Below are 18,059 nucleotides of genomic sequence, written 5' to 3'. Positions count from 1 at the left end.
AGAAGGAGAGAGGACCCTGTCCACGAGGGCTTACAATCTACCAGGGAGTGTCCTTTTGTGTTATTCAAGTAGATCTACAGTGGTGCTTGAAAGTTTGTGAAAGCTTCAGGATTTTCCATATTTCTGCATAAATTTGACCTAAAACTACATCAGATTTTCACACAAGTTCTACTAGTAGATTGTATACAAATGGAGGAAATGCAAGACCATTATTACCCTCCCCTGAAGTGGGATCATGGCAACAGCAACGTATGTAATAGTCCACAGCGACACAAAGGAACCCAATGTAACCCTTAATGATCTAAAGGCTTTTCTCACAGGAGCTAATGTTAATATTTATGAGTCCACCATCAGGAAGACAATGAACAACAAAGGTGAGCATGTCAAAGCTGCCGCTCTCCACAAAGAACGATGATATCTGTCTGCAGTTTTCTAAAGATCACCAAAGCCATCAGGCTATTGAAACAATGTTTTGTGGAGGATGAGACCAGAACTTTTTTTATTTAAATGAGAAATGTTATGTTTGGAGAAAAGAACATTGCATTCTAGCATAAAAACCTCATCCCATCTGTGGTGGGATGGTGGTGGTATTATGGTCTGGGTCTGTTTTGCTGCATCTGGACCAGGGCGGCCATCATTGATGGAACAATGAATTTTGAATTATACCAGCAAATTCTAAAGAAAAATGTCTCAGGACCCTAAGCACACAAGTCATTCCACCAAAGAATGGTTAAAGAAGAATAAATTTAAAGTTTTGAAATGGCCAAGTCAAAGTCCTGATCTTAATCCTATCGAAATGCTGCGGGAGAAAACCCACAAACAATTTATAGCTGTTTTGTACTGAGGAATGGGCTAGAATTCTTCCAAGGTAATGTGCAGGACTAATCACCAATTACCAGATACGTTTTGTCGCAGTTATTGCTGCGCAAAGGGGTCACACCAGATACTGAAAGAAAAGGGACATGTGATATTGGATCATTGTCCTCAAGAAATAAATGACCAAGATTGAAAATCTGGTGTAGTTTTAGGTCAAGTTTATGTAGCAATATAGAAATTTCTGAAAGGTTCACAAACGTTCAAACACCACTGTACATCTTGGCGTCATTTTTTCCCACCTTCCTTCTAGATTCTGTGTGTATTGTATCGATATAGATCCAGAGCAAAGTGACAGAAATTTGCATTGGTTTAGTATTGCAGTCAAATCCTGGAGAGTCTCATTCATCAGCTACAGTGCAGCACTGCTAGGAGGGAGGAGGTTAAAAATGTTGAGGTCCGTCGCCTGAGTCATGTTTCCCAAAGAATTTCAGGCAGCTCTCAAACTGTGAGGAGAAGATTGTCACTTCATCTCCCCCCTCTTACTCTCCCCTTTCTTTTACTCTTTCCTCATCCCTTCTCTCTCACCATTTCACCCATTGCCATAAATGTTATCAAGCAGCTTTTATAGACGGAAACATTCGGCAGTTCACATGCTTCATATTTATGAAGGCTCATCACCTAGATGCCTAAAAATACCTCTCATCCCGGTGATGAGAGAGTTCTTACAGTACAATAAACAGGATTGTAAGGTTATAGCCGCCATTCAAATATGAAGCACTCTAGCCCCATGGCATTTGAATTTCATAAAGTAATTGTAGGCGCGACCCTGGAGAGGATTGAAACATTGTACGGACATGGATGAATAAAATACCACTATTTTTCATCTAAGTACCTGGAGTGCCACGGAATATAAAGAATTAGCTTGAAGTAAAACATTGGGCACCCTGCATGGTTAGTACCTGGTAACACCCCCTTTGACAAGTGTCACATCTTGTATATGGTTTTTGTAGCCAGCCAAGAGTCTTTTAATTCTCGTTTGAGGGATTCATCCATTCTTTCTTGCAAAAGTGTTTCCAGTTCTGCGAGATTCCTGGGCCATCTTGCATGCACTGCTCTTTTGAGGTCTATCCACAGGTTTTCAATGATGTTCACATAAGGGAACTGTGAGGGCCATGGTAAAACTTTCAGCTTGTGCCTTTTCAGGTAGTCTATTATGGATTTTGGGGTGCGTTTAGGATCATTATCCATTTGTAGAAGCCATCCCCTTTTCAGCTTTTCAACAGTTGGTGTTATGTTTGCTTTCAAAATTTGCTGGAATTTCACTGAATCCATTCTTCCCTCTACCTGTGAAATGTTCCCTGTGTTATTGGCTGCACATAACCCCAAAGCATGATTGATCCACCCCCATGCTTAATAGTTGGAGAGGTGTCCTTTTTTTTCCCTCCAAACATACCTTTGCTCATTGTGGCCAAATAGTTCTATTTTCACCTCATCGTTCCACAGGACTTGTTTCCAAAATGCATCAGACTTGTTTAGATTTATTTATTCTTTACACTTACATAGTTCTACTATATTCCGCAGCGCTTTACAGACATTAGCATCAAGCTGTCCCCAATGGGGCTCACAATCTAACTTATTAGATGTTCTTTTGCAAACTTCCAACGCTGAATTTTGTGGTGGGCACGCAGGAGAGGTTTTCTTTTGATGAATCTTCCATGAAGGCCATATTTGTGCAAGTGTAAAGTTGTGCCTTCCTTGTAGTTCTACAAGCTGCTGTCTCAGAAATTTTTCTTGGTCTTCCAGACCTTCTCTTGACCTCTACTGTTCCTGTTAACTGCCATTTCTTAATTACATTTCAAACTGAGGAAACAGCAACCTGAAAATGCTTCGCTATCTTATTATAGCCTTCTCCTGCTTTGTGGACCTCAACCATTTTCAGATTGTTAGGCAGCTGATTATAGAACCCAGGGCTGCTGTTTTTTTGGGACAAGGTTGGAGTCGTCTAGGCATTTATAAAGCTTTGAAATTTGCATCACCTGGCCTAAACTAATGATGATTGTGAACAAGCCTTAAAGAGGACCTGTCACCGCTCCTGACATGCCTGTTTTAATAGCTTCGTGCATTCCCCATGTAATAACAATTCTGGAGCATCTATTCTTATGTCTTTATGTTGTGCCGTTCCTTTATTTCACCTAGAAGTTATGAATGAATTACTATTAGCCTTTAGTAAGGGTACAGAGGGGTGGTAACCAGTTGGGGGGTGTCCCTGCACTGACTCACTCTATCCAATCAATGCTGCCATTTTCAGACTGTGCAGGGACACCCCCCCAACTTGTTACCACCCCTCTGTACCCTTACTTTTGCAAGGTAGTCCTTCCCTTTCTTTCACTCTAAAATTGTATAAAAAAATAATACACTGATATTGCGTAAAATGCTGAAAAGTGTTTCATCTTCAACTTGCTTAACTAAATTTTACTAGTAATTTTACTAGTAACTAATTTTAACCAGGATGCGAGTGTAAAGAGGAGATTGGGGGCACTCGGCTATCTGGCGCCAAATGGACACAAAGCTTACTCTCTCTCTCAGGACACTGCCGCCGCGCTCTGAGTAGTACTCAGCAGCGTCCTGAGAGAGAGAGTAAGCTTTGTGCCCATTTGGCGCCAGATAGCCGAGTGCCCCCAATCTCCTCTTTACCCTCGCATCTTCATTATATCCGACAAGGGGTAGCCGGCGGGTGAGCACCAAATCATTGCTATCTCGACTGGTTGAGCCACTATAACCCAAACCAATATCTCCAACTAATTTTAACCAGGAGTGCCCAAACTTTTGCATGCCACTGTATATATCAAAGTAGTGTTCATACTGTATTATTATATTATTAGTACATCCACACAGTAAATATCTTTTCCATTTTGATAGCCTGGCCACTATGTCCAAAGGTAGGTTATGTTTACTTGTTATGCCGATTACACTCATTGACAATAGAAAACCTAATGCACCCAGATTAAAATGTTAGATTGCTGCAAAACTTGGTTGCAGTTTTGTCTCAGGCAGATATGTAAAGGATTACAGGTGTGGTCTGACGACTAGACGCTGGGTCTTACCACAAGAGGTTGTAAAAGTGCTTCCTCATGGCCCTATAAAAAGTCTCTCAGAGGCTCCTTTTGGGAAGTGTGCTTTTTGGTGAGAGTTTGTCAGCTACTAGACATGCCTCTACAATGCACTCAAAGACATTTTGGCTGGCAGAAGAAGCAGGAGGAGCAAGGGTGCACAGAGTGACTTTGGCCCAGCCCTCTATTCTCTTAAAGGGCATCTGTCAAAAGATTTGTACCTATGACACTGGCTGACCTGTTACATGTGCACTTGGCCGCTGAAGGCATCTGTGTTGGTCCCATTATACATTGGGGGAGATTTATCAAAACTGCTGTAAAGGAAAATTGACTTAGTTGCACATAGCAACCAATTACATTCCACCTTTCACTTTTCGGAGCTGCTTTGGAAAATGAAAGGTGGAATTTGATTGGCTGCTATGGGCAAATAAGCCAGTTCTCTTTTACACCAGTTTTGATAAATCTCCCCCATTGGCCCCTTTCAGACGAACAAGTTCCACACTGGGGACTCTCAGCGCAAGTATGAGACAGCTCCCGTCCTGACTGACATAATGCTGTCAGTGTTATACAATACATTCTAGACCTCTAAGGGTTACATAGCATTATAAATCAATATAATGGTATGCAACCCCGGCAGTGCTGGGAGCTGCTGCATACGCACGCTTCGAGTCTGGAGTGTGGAACTCACTCGTCTAAAAGGAGCCATTATATGCAAATGAGCCTCTAGGAGCAACGAGGGAGGTTGCCGTTACACCTAGAAGCTCTGCTCTCTCTGCAACTGCCACACCCTCAGCAATGCAGGCACATATGAACATGGGACCAACACAGATGCCATCAGCTGCCAAGTGCACATGTAACAGGTCAGCCAGTTTCATAGGTAATAATCTGCTGACAGATGCCCTTTACTGCTCATTTGCATATCGATAAAAAAAATTTTTCTAGATTAAAGCAACAGATCGATAAGTGAAAGGTATAATTACATTAGGCTGAGCTAGCACTACATGGCATTGCACCCCCGTATAACAGTGAATTTCCTGGTGACAGACTCCCTTCAAGAACATCAAATAGAAGGCCAAAGAACCATAGAATGCATTTTACAGTATTTTCTAAGAATCTTGCTGAATGTACTAGGTGTTGATACTACTTTGTACCAGACCACACACTGCAGGCAGGGAGACCGGTCCGGTAGGAGAGCTATCATTTTCTCAGTTTAATTAGATCCATGAGATCTTCCGGCTTATTGTGCACTGAGAAGTATGCAAAGGAAAAGAGTTAATTGCAATAACTTGGAAAATTCTCAAGCTGATCATTCTCTAAGAGTGTTTTTGAATAAATTAAATTTACTGCTAATGAAATCCACAGGCCAACAAAATTAATGTTTTGTTACCATGGAAACCACCACAAAATATGAAACTGCTATCCATGTGGGTCCTGGAGCAATATGGATTGAATGCTATAGACCTTTGTACTGCGGATCTTAAAAAGCCCCACTGGTGTGCATGAATTTTACTAGTTACATTAACCTGTTAGGGAAATATGGCATACCGGTACGGCATGATGTCCCGGTACTTAAGGACACATGACATACCAGTACGTCATGTGTAGTTTCGATCACCACCGTGCGGTGATTGATTTCAGCAGGCATCGGGTTCCAATCAGCAGGCACCATGGAACAATGCCCACGGGGGTCCTGTGAAACCCGTGTCGTCGATCGCAGCAAACCGCAGGTCAATTCAGACCTGCGGTTTGCTGCGTTTCCGGGTTATTCGGGTCTCTGATGACCCGATAACCCGGAAAGGACGGTGATCGGTGGTGTGATAATACACCACCAATCACCGTCCTGCGATCCTGAGAGATCGCATCTGATTGGCTGGCAGGGAGGGCAGAGCGGCAAATTTGAATTGCCGGAGCTCCTCTCCCCGCTCATAAAAGAGTTCTTGTGCCATTTTTTTTTTCTAAAGCACTTTTAGCACCTTGATCGGGTGTCTGAGGTCCACAGCACTTAGCTGTGTGACCCTAGACCCCCCCCCCCCCCACCCAGGGGCGCTGCAGCTTGCCCCCACACACTTTTTTGGGGGGGAGAAAGTTTTTTTTTGCATGCGCTGACTGTGGCCGGCACTCTTTGCGTCCGGCCACTGTTAGCGCATCGTCCACCCCACCCCACAGCGCATTTGTGACTTTCTTTTTTAGAATTTTTTTTTAGTTTTTCTTTATTTTTTTTAGCTGTAGGGCAAAGTTCGCGATCACCCCACCTTCCTGTTGTCATCTGCGTCCTCATCATCTAGCGATGATGATGAGCCCCCAAGGCGGCAGAGACACCGCCAGGCGGATCAAGGGTACCTCGTGGCCCACACTAGTACGAGCAGCTCTGGGGCTCGTACTAGTTTTCCGGCCCACCAGATCAGTCCACCTGAGTCCCCTGGCGGTGAACTTGTCTGGTGTACCAAAGAGAATTTTGAGCCTGCGATTCCTGATTTTGTTGGTCAACCAGGAATCCAGATTTCCACAGTGGGCTTCACTGAATATGACTACTTTAGTCTTTTTTTTAGTGACCACTTTGTAAATCTGATGGTGGAGCAAACGAACCTTTATGCCCAACAGTTTGTTGCTCAACACCCGGGCTCCCTTTTGGCTAGGGCCGGTGGCTGGACTCCGGTTAGTACAGCCGAAATGAGGACGTTTTGGGGCCTCGTGCTGCACATGGACCTAGTCAAAAAACCCAGTGTGAGGCAGTACTGGAGTGGGGATGTCCTCTACCAGACCCCACTCTACAGTATGACCATGACACGTACCCGGTTTGAGGCCATCCAGAAATGCCTGCATTATGCAGATAATGCAGCATGTCTCCTCCCTCTCCCCCCCCCCCCCCCCCCCCCCCAAGGTGATCATGCCTATAACCACCTGTACAAAATCAGGCCGGTCATCGATCACTTTGGGGCCAAATTTGTGGAGACCTATGTAGCTGGAAGGGAGGTCGCGGTTATGTTCCCTCTAAGCGGGCAAGGTATTTTTGTGAGAGTACCTCAGGGTACACTTACAAGTTTTGTGTGTACGAGGGGCGAGATTCCCATATTCAACCCCCAGAATGTCCCCCCACTCTTGGTGTTAGCGGGAATGTCCTTGTACTGTCCACAATTCACAGTAACGGCATCACCCCTGCACAAGGTACCGCAACAACGCTCCTCAAGCCCGATTGTATCGTCGACTACAATCGGTATATGGGAGGAGTTGATCTCTCTGATCAAGTCCTCAAGCCATATAACGCCATGCGCAAAACCCAGGCATGGTACAAAAAAAGTTGTGGTCTACTTGGTGCAGGTTGCCTTGTACAACGCTTTTGTACTGCCCCAGAGCGCTGGCAACACAGGGAAATTCCTTCAGTTCTATGAGGCAGTCCTCAAGGCCCTGATCTTTTCTGACCAGGAAAGAGCAGGCGGGAGTACCTCGGGAACTGGAGGTGCCCGGATCGTCCCTGGCCAACACTTTCCATACTGGAAAGAAGCGGCGGACCCAAAAAAGGTGCAGAGTGTGTCACAGGAGGGGGATACAAAAGGACACCACCACTCAGTGTGACACGAGCCCCGATCATCCGGGCCGCTGCATTATTGGTTGCTTCAGGGAGTACCACACTTCCATGGAGTACTACATTTATAATCCTCTTCCCCAATTTAGCCACTATCGAAAAAAAAAAATATGGTTCTCAGACTTGAGACACCAAAAAGTTTTTTTTCCCAAAAATGATATTTAGTAAAACTAAAATAAATAAAAAAGTAGACATATTAGGTATCGCCGCGTCCGTAAGAATCTCCTCTATAAAAATACCCCATGACCTAACCCCCCCCCCCAGATTAACACGGTCCAAAAAAAATAAATATTTAAAACGGTGCCAAAACTGCTATTTTTGGCACATTTTCCATTTTAAACAATTTTTTCCGGTAACAAAGCAGGGGGTAACAGCCAAACAAAACTTAATATTTATTACCCTAATTCTGCAGTTTACAGAAACACTACATATGTGGTCGTAAACGGCTGTATGACCAAACGGCAGGGCACAAAAGGAAAGGACCGACATATGGTTTCTGGAAGGCAGATTTTGATGACTTTTTTTTTACACCATGTCCCATTTGAAGAACTTCTGATGTACCCGTAGAGTAGAAACTCCATAAAAGTGAACCCATCTAAGAAACTACACCCCTCAAGGTATGCAAAACTGATTTTATAAACTTTATTAACCCTTTAGGTGTTCCTCAACAGTTTATGGCAAATGGAGATGACATTTAGAATTTCTATTTTTGGTAACCTTACCTCACAAAAATGTAATATAGAGCAACTTAAAATCATATGTACCCTTAAAATAGTCCCAACAAAACCACCACCTTATCCCGTAGTTTCCAAAATGGGGTCACTTTTAGGGAGTTTCTACTCTAGGGGTGCTTCAAATGGGACATGGTGTAAATAAATCAGTCCATCAAAATCCGCCTTCTAAAAACCACACGGCGCTCCTTTCCCTCTACGCCCTGCCGTGTGGCTGTACAGTAGTGTACGACCACATATGGGGCGTTTCTGTAAACCGCAGAGTCAGGGCAATAAATATAGAGTTTTGCTTGGCTGTTAACCCTTGCTTTGTTAGTGGAAAAAATGGAAAATTTTGCAAAAGATAGAAATTCTGAAATTTCATCTTCATTTGCCAATAACTCTTGTGGAGCACCTAAAGGGTTAATGATTTTTGTAAAATCAGTTTTGAATACCTTGAGGGGTGTAGTTTCTAGAATGGGGTAATTTTTGGGTGGTTTCTATTATGTAAGCCTCACAAAGTGACTTCAGACCTGAACTGGTCCCTAAAAATTGGGTACATTTGGTATTTATTTTTTATAAAATAAAAAAAAATTTTTACTTCATTTTACCAGTGTCACGAAGTACAATATGTGACAAAAAAAAACAACTAATCTCAGAAAGGCCTGGATAAGTAAAAGCGTTTTAAAGTTATCACCACATAAAGTGACACTGGTCAGATTTGCAAAAAATGGCCTGGTCCTTAAGGTGAAATATGGCTGTGTCCTTAAGGGGTTAAAGTGTGGGATGGCCTTTACTTATAGCGGCCCCCTTCCCGTGTGAACTCAGCCTTAGGCTACGTTTACATATACGGTATGGACTCTGGTGTTTCACCGGAACAGAGTACCAGAGTTTACCCTATCCGGCATAGCCAGATCCCCATTGACTAAAATGGGATCCGATCGCTTTCCGGCTTAAAAGTCTGTAGGACTTTCTGTCCAGCCGAAAGCAGACATTTATGCCAGGAAACGGATGGATCACCGTCTGTTCCCATTATAATCAATAGGAATCCAATGGTATGGGGCCATGTCCGGTAGTGCTGGATACGGTAAACTCCTGAACAGAGCACCAGAGTTTAAGGCTACGTTCACATAAGCGGCATAAAGGGGTTCTGCTTTGTTTAAACTGAAGATCTATCCTCTGGATAGATCATCAGCATCTGATCGGCAGGGGTCCCGGGTGTCAGACCCCCGCCGATCAGAAGCTGATGATCTATCCAGAGGATAGATCAGTTTAAACAAAGTGCAGAACCCCTTTAACTGGGGAACAAAGAGAACCGTCTGTGCCCTCATCTTTTTAGCTGCCGATCCATCGATTCCCGGACTCCTCTGCTGCCATCCAAGATGTCTGCACTGCATCTCAGTCTCATCTGATGCATACTGTGCATTTAGTAGTCCAAGATGGATTGGCCAGCACTGGTTGTGTGGACAGTCCTGGCCAATCTAGAAGTGTCTTGGGCTACCAAATGCACAGTATGTATCCGGTGATTTGAGAACCGGTACGGCCATCTTGGATGGCAGAAGAAAAGCCAAGGAACTGACGGATCTGCACCTAAAAGGAGGTGACCAGGAAAATGCTTGGTTTGTTCCCATTACAAATATATATTTTTTTTTAACTTAAACCAGAGGATCGCCTTCAGTTATAATCATCTATTGGGTAAAATACATTTCAGATAAAATGCAGATTGTTCCCATATTGAGCAAGAGCACTGGAAACTTTTTTAGCGTACGTTCACATAGGGCTCATATACTGCAGGGGAAAATCCACACTGTACAAGGGTAGGGTCACAATTTTTATTTTATTTTTTTTAGAGGTTTTGAGGCAGATTTTCCTACAGGTTTTTCAGCCAAAGTGTACATCTTTATTTTATATTTCAGATTCCTTTTTAATCCACTTCTGGCTTTGGCTGAAAAACCTGCAGTGGGTCCGTGGTCCACATTTTGCAGCCAAGTATAAGACATGTTCTATCTTTTTGGGGAGCAAACATACAGATGCAGAAAGCACACGGATCATCCGTGTGCTTTCCGCGTCTGTTCCACAAAAAGAAAATATATGTCTGCAAAATGGAAACCACAGACCCATTGAAGTGAAAGGGTCTGGAAAAAAATTAAATAAGATGCAGAACGCACACGGACTGCCTCCGTATTTTGCTGACCGCAAAACTGATATGGTCATTTGCATGAATCCTAAAGCTGTTTCTAACAGGTGCACAATGTAATATTGCAAAGAAAAGTTTGGACACTTATTAAATATAAAACAGGAAATGTATGGCTACCTCTACCTTTAAACTGAATCAAACAGATGAGATAATGTTTGGACAAAGTCTTTAATTTTCTAAACCGGTTTGCGTGGTCATCTGTTGACAGATCAATTACGGACCTATCCAATTGTCAAACTTGTCCAATTTAAACATCCACAGGATGGTCAGACTACTAATGTATCCTGTACTCCAGTGGTTGTATGATAAAATAGGACAACACACATCCAGTGCACTCAACTTCCCCTACATAATACATGTGAGGAAACCCTAACAGGTGAACAGGACAAGTGCATGTAGTCACCTAGATCAAGGTCAACGAGCACTAATCCTAAAATCCTCTGTATGCCAAATGCATTCCGATTTTTGGAGGTTCTTAGTAGGAAACTTGGGGCAAATCTTTTTTCTGGACTTCCTGTGAGTATCTGCATTGTGGAATATTACGTCTCGTCTCCCCCCCTCAAATGGATCATAACAGATCAATTTAAAGAAACAGGCATTCAGTAAGATTCTCCCTTACTTCCCTCCAGTGGATCCAAAATCTGTACTGAATAGGATGGACACACAGATGCACTGCACTTTCTTGCACCATTTCGCAAGAAAGTTTAGTCAGTTTTGCATTCAGTTCAGTTTTTTCCACGCGGTGCAATGTGTTTTGATGTGCGTGATAAAAAAACCCTGAAGGTTTACAAACAACATCTCCTAGCAACCATCAGTGACAAATGCATTGCATCCGCACTGGTTTGCGGATGCAATGCGTTTTTTCACTGAAGCCCCATTCACTTCTATGGGGCTGCGTGTAAAACACAGAATATAGAACATGCTACGTTTTTCATGCAACGCAGAACTGATGCGTGAAAAACAAAACAAAAAAAAAACACCCGCTCATGTACACAGACCCACTGGAATGAATGGGTCATGATTCAGTGCGGGTGCTATGCGTTCACTTCACGCATCGCACCCGCGTGGGAAACTCGCTCGTGTCTAAGAGGCCTAAAGGACATTTAAGTGTAACAATCATCCTACTGCATGGTAACAAGCTATTGTTAATATGATCATTCTTCCGCATGTCAGCAGCACTTACCTTATTTTCTGAGATTTTTATACTAGATAGGTCACCAGTATCTGATCGTGGGGATCTGACACCTGGGATCCACGTCAATCAGCTGTTTGAGAAGGCACTTGCAGTAGCACAGCGGCCTTCTCACAGCTTAGCCCGGTGACGTCGCGTGGCCTAGGCGCAGCTCAGCCCCATTGAAGCGAATGGGGCTGCGATAACAAGCACTTCCGCTATATAATGTATGGCTCTGCGCTTGGTGAGCTAAGAGAAGGCCAAGGTGCTACTGCGAGCACAGGTGATCGGCGGGGGTCATGGGTGTCAGAAAACCCAACGATCACATTCTGATGACCTATCCAGAGGACAGGTCATCAGTATAAAAGTCTCGGAACACCCCTTTAATAATTCATTCTCAGCTGCTTGCCTATTGTTCGTGGCCACACGGTTTTGTATTTTTACTGGCAAAACTGCACGGCCATTAACAATAGTGAATTTTTAAGGAAAATAGCAGCAGTTTGCTGGTGGGGTGCGCACAGCTATGCAATGCAGCTGCAATTAGACTGTCCACACCTGGTCTGTCACATAAGCAGATTATTATCCACTGAAAGCAAACAAAGAAGGTTCCCACTGAATGACAGCAAGCAAAGCTTTTAGTATTGATGGCCTATCCTCAGGTTAGATCATCAACATCAGAACAGCCGGGGTCCGACACCACCACTGATCAGCTGTATGACGAGAAGGCACGCGTCCTGCGCATGTGCCGTCTCCTGTCTGTCTTACTGCTCACTGTCGACATATCAGCAGCAAGCAGGGAGAGAAACAGGAGAAGGCACTACTTACTCTTCATTACACTGCCCGCCGTCTCGGAAAAAAACGCAGTGTAATGATAAGTACTCGCTCCATTCACCTGAATGGAGCGAATACTTGTAAATACACTACGCCGCTGCTCCACAGGAGACGACGCGCAGTGTAATGAACAGGAAGCGACAATTCGCATGGAGCGCTGCCTCCTCCTCGACCAGCTGCCCGGCAGGGGTGCTGGGTGTCGGACACCTGAAGATCAGATATCGATGACCTATCCTACCCCTGCACCCTTTAACTCTTGTGAGAAATTGATTACAAAAAGTATACTTGAAAATGGTACAACTTTTCATAATACAAAGCATAGCCTTTTTCTTTAATTGAAACCCTATTAACCCCTTTAAATTGCCTCTGGCCACCCATGAAGTGAACCGTTAAGATAAATTTCACGTGCGTTTTCACTACACTGGTTTTCGTCTATTGATTCTGTGCTGGAAGAACTGTAAAAGCCAAAGTGCATTTTATTTGTACTTAGGTTCATATACACATTGCACCATACATAAATAATGACATTGTAAAAATGACTCCGTATTTACAAGTATAATATATATTTTCCATATAATATATAAACATTTTATATTAAATCTAGGGCACGGTATTTGGGAGAGTCCTTTTTTTTGTGAGAAGTGTGTGTAGTAGTGTGGATGCCTCCTTCAAAAGGAAATTAACTATTTTAATACCAAGGACCTGCAGTACATTGCAAAGTTAAAAAAAAAAAAAAAAAAAAAAAGGCAGTCCAGGTCCTTGTGGCAAGAAGAGGTTCATTCTTATGGCACCGGAAAGGTTAATGTGACATGACGCAGATCCACAGAGGTGTCATCTTGTAACCATGTGCATAGTTGTGCGGCATCAGGGTGTTCACAGCCGTGTTCTTCAAACATGCAGGATAACATGGCAGCTACAGCCAAGAGCATGAGGAAACGGGGCTAAATCAAGGTTAAATCCCAAAGAAGGAAATGGCTCCTCAGTTCCATCGTGTATTGATGTTGGAAAGCCCATCTTCTGGCAATGAGGCATGATGTGCATTATTAACACGCGTGTAGATTATAAACCAGGTAATGCATGCCTCTATGACAGAAGAGGGGTTAACCAGGGGCCTTACTAACTAATCGGTCAGCTGGAAGTGGTCTGTATCCTTCGATGTTAATACATCAACTGAATGGAGAAGAAACAAAAAATGGCAAAAAACCAGTGGACTGGCTGCTACCGTCCTAACAACACCTCCAGCCAGCAGGGGCAGGAGGTGATCATCTGGCGAGAGTAGCATGGTCCCCAGCCCTTAGCAAAACTGATGCGTATACTGTTAGGGTCATACGGTCCATCTGCATATTCCGGGGGCGCGGGGAGATGCTGTAGGATGCACGACTTCTTATAGTCAAACACTTTGAGGGAATAGCCGGGCATCACCTTGCGTACAACAAGGGACCGGCAGCTGGGTGAATCAAGCGTTGGAGAGTTTACAAAAATAGGGTGGTCGCTGCGATTATAGGTCCACACCCCATCCGGCTCCTTGCTTAGCACAATACCCAGTCCGATCTTCCCTCGTGTCCTGGACGCAGCCTCACTCCGATTCTCCAGATTCAACTGGCCCAGGCAGAAGCCGCTCCCTTGAGGTAGATCATAGAAGATGCTGACTGAAGGCTGACGCACAGCATAGAGGCGGCCCACGCGTGTCCGGTGCTCCCAGTACGCCACGCTGCACCAATGGCCCTGCTTACTGGAGTCGAAAGACAGACTGGTGTCTACTGTAGAGAGAAAAGAAAAATAAATACTGAAGTTAATAAACGTTATAACAATGTACCTGAAAGATAAATTGATTACAAAAAGTTGATAAAGGGCTAAAAACATCAAGCATCACTTTACTGCGTGTATTCTCAGTCCAGCATATAATAGGACTCAGACCTTCATTCCAAATTCTACTGGATGTCATAGGAAACTGTTGGTAAGCTTATCTTCAGTAATAGTCATAAGGCCCTGTTCACACAGTCTTTTGAGGCCAAAATTTAGGTGGCAGCTGCTCAGAGTTCTCCTTCCACTGTTTTTAATGGTAGACCCCACTGCAGTTTGCATGGCTGGCAGTGTCCGTTCATGGATTAGCTCCATTCAGAAACGACGACGGCTTCGATCAAGGAATATGTGGCAGATTTTGTGTGAATGGGGCCTTAGGGTATGTTCATAGAAGTGATGCTGCAGTGTATTCACCAGGTTCTGTGTTTTATTTGTGTTTCTCTTTATTATTATTTGTAACCTTCTTAAGGGCTCATTCAGACGGCCGTATGAACGAGTCCGCATCTGTTCTGCCAGGTGCGGACCCATTCATTTTAATGGGGCAGCAAAAGATGCAGACAGCACGCAATGGTTCCGTTGCGTGGAAAAGAGAGCTTGTCCGCAATTGCGAACAAGAATAAGCATTTTCTATTATGGTTGTGGCCATGTGCGGTCCGCAAATTGCAGAACGCACACGTCCAGTATCCGTGTTTTGTGGATCTGCAAAGCACTACGGCCATCTGAATGGGCCTTAAGGCCTCTTTCACACGAGCGTGACGGATTAGATCCGGATGCGTTCAGTAAAACTCGCACCATTTTGCAAGCAAGTTCAGTCAGTTTTGTCTGCAATTGCGTTCAGTTTTTGCCGCGCGAGTGCAATGCGTTTTGATGCGTTTTTCACACGCGCGATAAAAAAAACGGAAGGTTTACAAACAACATCTCTTAGCAACCGCCAGTGAAAAACGCATTGTGTACGCACCTGAAGACCCATTCACTTCTATGAAGCCAGAATATAGAACATGCTGCATTTTGCACGCAACGCAGAACTGATGCGTGAAAAAAAAAAAAAATATTAAAAAAAATCTCATGTACACAGACCAATTGAAATGAATGGGTCAGGATTCAGTGCGGGTGCTATGCGTTCTCGTCACGCATTGCACCCTTTGCAGAAAACTCGTTCATGTGAAAGGGGCCCAAGATTGAAAAAATAAAAGAAGAAATTCTGCCAAAACAACAAGGGGTAGAATTATCAAAACTGATGTAAAGGAAAACTGGCTTAGTTGCCCATAGCAACCACTGAATTTCCACCTTTCATTTTTCCAAGCTTCTTTGGAAAATGAAAGGTGGAATCCGATTGGTTGCTATGGGCAACTAAGCCAGTTTTCATTTACACCAGTTTGATAAATCTTCCCCCAAAAGTGTGACATGCCAATACAGTGGAGCTGAGCTGCTGAAACTCTGATTACCAAGTGGTATCTGGTATAAAGACTCCACTTGCCAAATAGTACATCACCAAAGCAGCCTCTGATTTCAGCTCTGGAGGTTGCAGAATTAAAGGGATTCTCCAGGATTTATCAACTAGGAAAGGTCATCAATATCAGACTGGTGGAGCTCCCACACCCTGTGCATCCGGTGAGCAGCTGGTCGGGAGTAAATATGGCGCAGGACCTACCACTGTGTAGTGGATGGAGCTGGTTACGGCAGGACCACTCCCAGTCAGCAGTGCTGCAGTAACCAACTCCCTCCACTACACAATGAATGAAGCGGTGTAATACCAGCACCACTCAGGAACAGGGATGAGCGAACCAGTGTTTTCCAGTTCGGCTTACAAGGTTCGGATTATTTAAGAATTCTGTTATGGATTCCACTACCACGGACCATAAATTATGGTCCGTGGTAGTGGAATCCATAACGGAATTCTTAGATAACCCGAACCTTGTACGCCGAACTTGAAAAAAATTACAAGTTCGCTCAACACTACTCAGGAACAACTGATTGCCGGGGTGCGGGGTGCCAGACACTGGCTGATCTGATAATTCTGAGTTCTCTTAGGGATAGGTCATCAGTTGTTAAATCCTGGAGAACCCCTCTAAGGGCTCGTTCACACAAACGTGCCATGTTTTGCGGTGCGCAAAACACGGATGCCGCCCGTGTGCCTTCCACAATTTGCGGAACGGGCGGCCCATTAGAGAATAGCCTATTCTTGTCCACAAAACGGACAAGAATAGGACATGATCTATAATTTTTCCGGGGCCATGGAACGGAGCAACAGATGCGGAAAAAAACACAGATGCAATACGGATGTCACACAGACTTCATCCGTGTTTTTTGAGGGTCTGTTTTGCCGTGTTTTTTACTGCTTACACATTTGCTGTCTATTGTCGTTACACTACATACAATCTATGACTGATACATAGCATTTTACTTCTGCATTTCTTTAAGAATATAGATCTTGGCCCGTCTGTCCATGCTAGGGCAGGCTTATCTTGTAAGCCAGATGAAAATAATTTTGCAAAAAAGGAAAAAAAAAAAACTTTGTGAGATTAAAATGTGCGCTGTGCCCCTTTAAGAAGGTGCAAATCCCTTTCTGCAGGAGCAGCTTGCTGGTTTTCAATTAACTGAAGTGATAAGCTGAGTGAGGGAGGGAAGAGGAAGGAGATAAGACCTGAGCGAAATGTTCAGGAGAAGGATACCAGAGCCTGATTAGGGTTACTCCACTATGCCAGACCTCATACCCTACCCTGGGCCCCTTGCACAGGAAGCTGCCTCCTCCTGCTGCCATCGAGAGAAAAGTAGGGCAAGGGGAAGGGATCAACGCAAAGCCTGTAAGAGACATACGTTTAAGACGTACGGGAGAGGTCACCCTAAAATAAACAGGGTCTGGTAATGAAGTAGTGCTCAAACGAAATGAATTAAGTAACCATACACAGCTTGGAGGACGTTCTCAGGACGTCCTCCTGACATTACCGTTTTAGAACGTAAATGACAATGATCCTCTGTCACTGAGCATCCCCCAGGAAAATCCGCGAGTTGCCTTCAGGGCCCACTCATTTTTCTGATCTCAAGACAGCCCCTGGGGACCCTTCCCTCAGGAGAGAACCATATGATTCTACTTTTAGGCCTGGCTGTTCCTGCCTAAATGGAAAGTCTGTGACAGCAGTTTGGAAAGGACATCAAAGGGCTCTTGTGGTCTGAAAGGAGACGGCTCCTGTAGAGTGCGCATATCCTAAATCTTCTCAGTCTTCCTGGCAAAAATCAGAGAGGGGGTAGGGCATAACCTTTCCTGCCAAGGGACTTATGTAATGACATAATAACCAGAGGCATTTCACTGAGCGAGGTGCATCTTATGTGATGAACATAGCAAGACTGTGACCGACTGATGTTCAGTGTACAAATAGTTTTTTGTTTATTAACTCCCTGATACATCTACGTACCAACCTTTATTTTCTACACAGTCGAGTCACGTTATTATGACCACCAGCTAATATACAGTGATCGTCGTGTGCAGTAAGTGACTCAGTAAGGTGCTGGTAGGTTGTCACAGGTATCTGGATCCATGCTGACTGCAGTGCATCCCACAGCTGCTGGAGGGTGTGCGGGAGAAGATCCATAGAGGTAACACAAACATCATGGGGGTCCCACAGCTGCTGGAGGGTGTGTGGGGGAAGATCCATAGAGCAAACACAAACATCAAGGTGGTCCCACAAACACTCAACTAGGTTCAAATCTGGAGAATTAGGGGGCCAGGGTAGTACTTGGAAGTCTTGGTCATGCTCTTCCAACCAATGTCTGACATTTCTAACCGTATGACATGTCACAATGTCTTGCTGGAAGATCCCATCCACTCCAGGGAAGACAT

General features: G+C 44.2%; 1 protein-coding gene across 1 annotated transcript in view; it reads right to left on the bottom strand.

Moving 5' to 3' along the window:
- Positions 1-12,872: 12,872 nt before the first annotated feature.
- The window catches only part of SMAD6 (SMAD family member 6), a 69,169-nt gene continuing 63,982 nt past the window's right edge, over positions 12,873-18,059 (bottom strand). The window contains exon 4 of the mRNA XM_040414302.1: positions 12,873-14,178. Within this exon, the coding sequence (XP_040270236.1) occupies positions 13,637-14,178 (542 nt within the window). The 3' untranslated portion in view covers positions 12,873-13,636. The remainder of the gene's footprint in view (positions 14,179-18,059) is intronic.

Source organism: Bufo bufo, chromosome 1, assembly GCF_905171765.1.
Source record: "Bufo bufo chromosome 1, aBufBuf1.1, whole genome shotgun sequence".
NCBI lineage: Eukaryota > Metazoa > Chordata > Amphibia > Anura > Bufonidae > Bufo > Bufo bufo.
The sequence above is the reverse complement of the archived record's forward strand: the minus strand, read 5'-3'. Positions and strand labels throughout refer to the sequence as shown.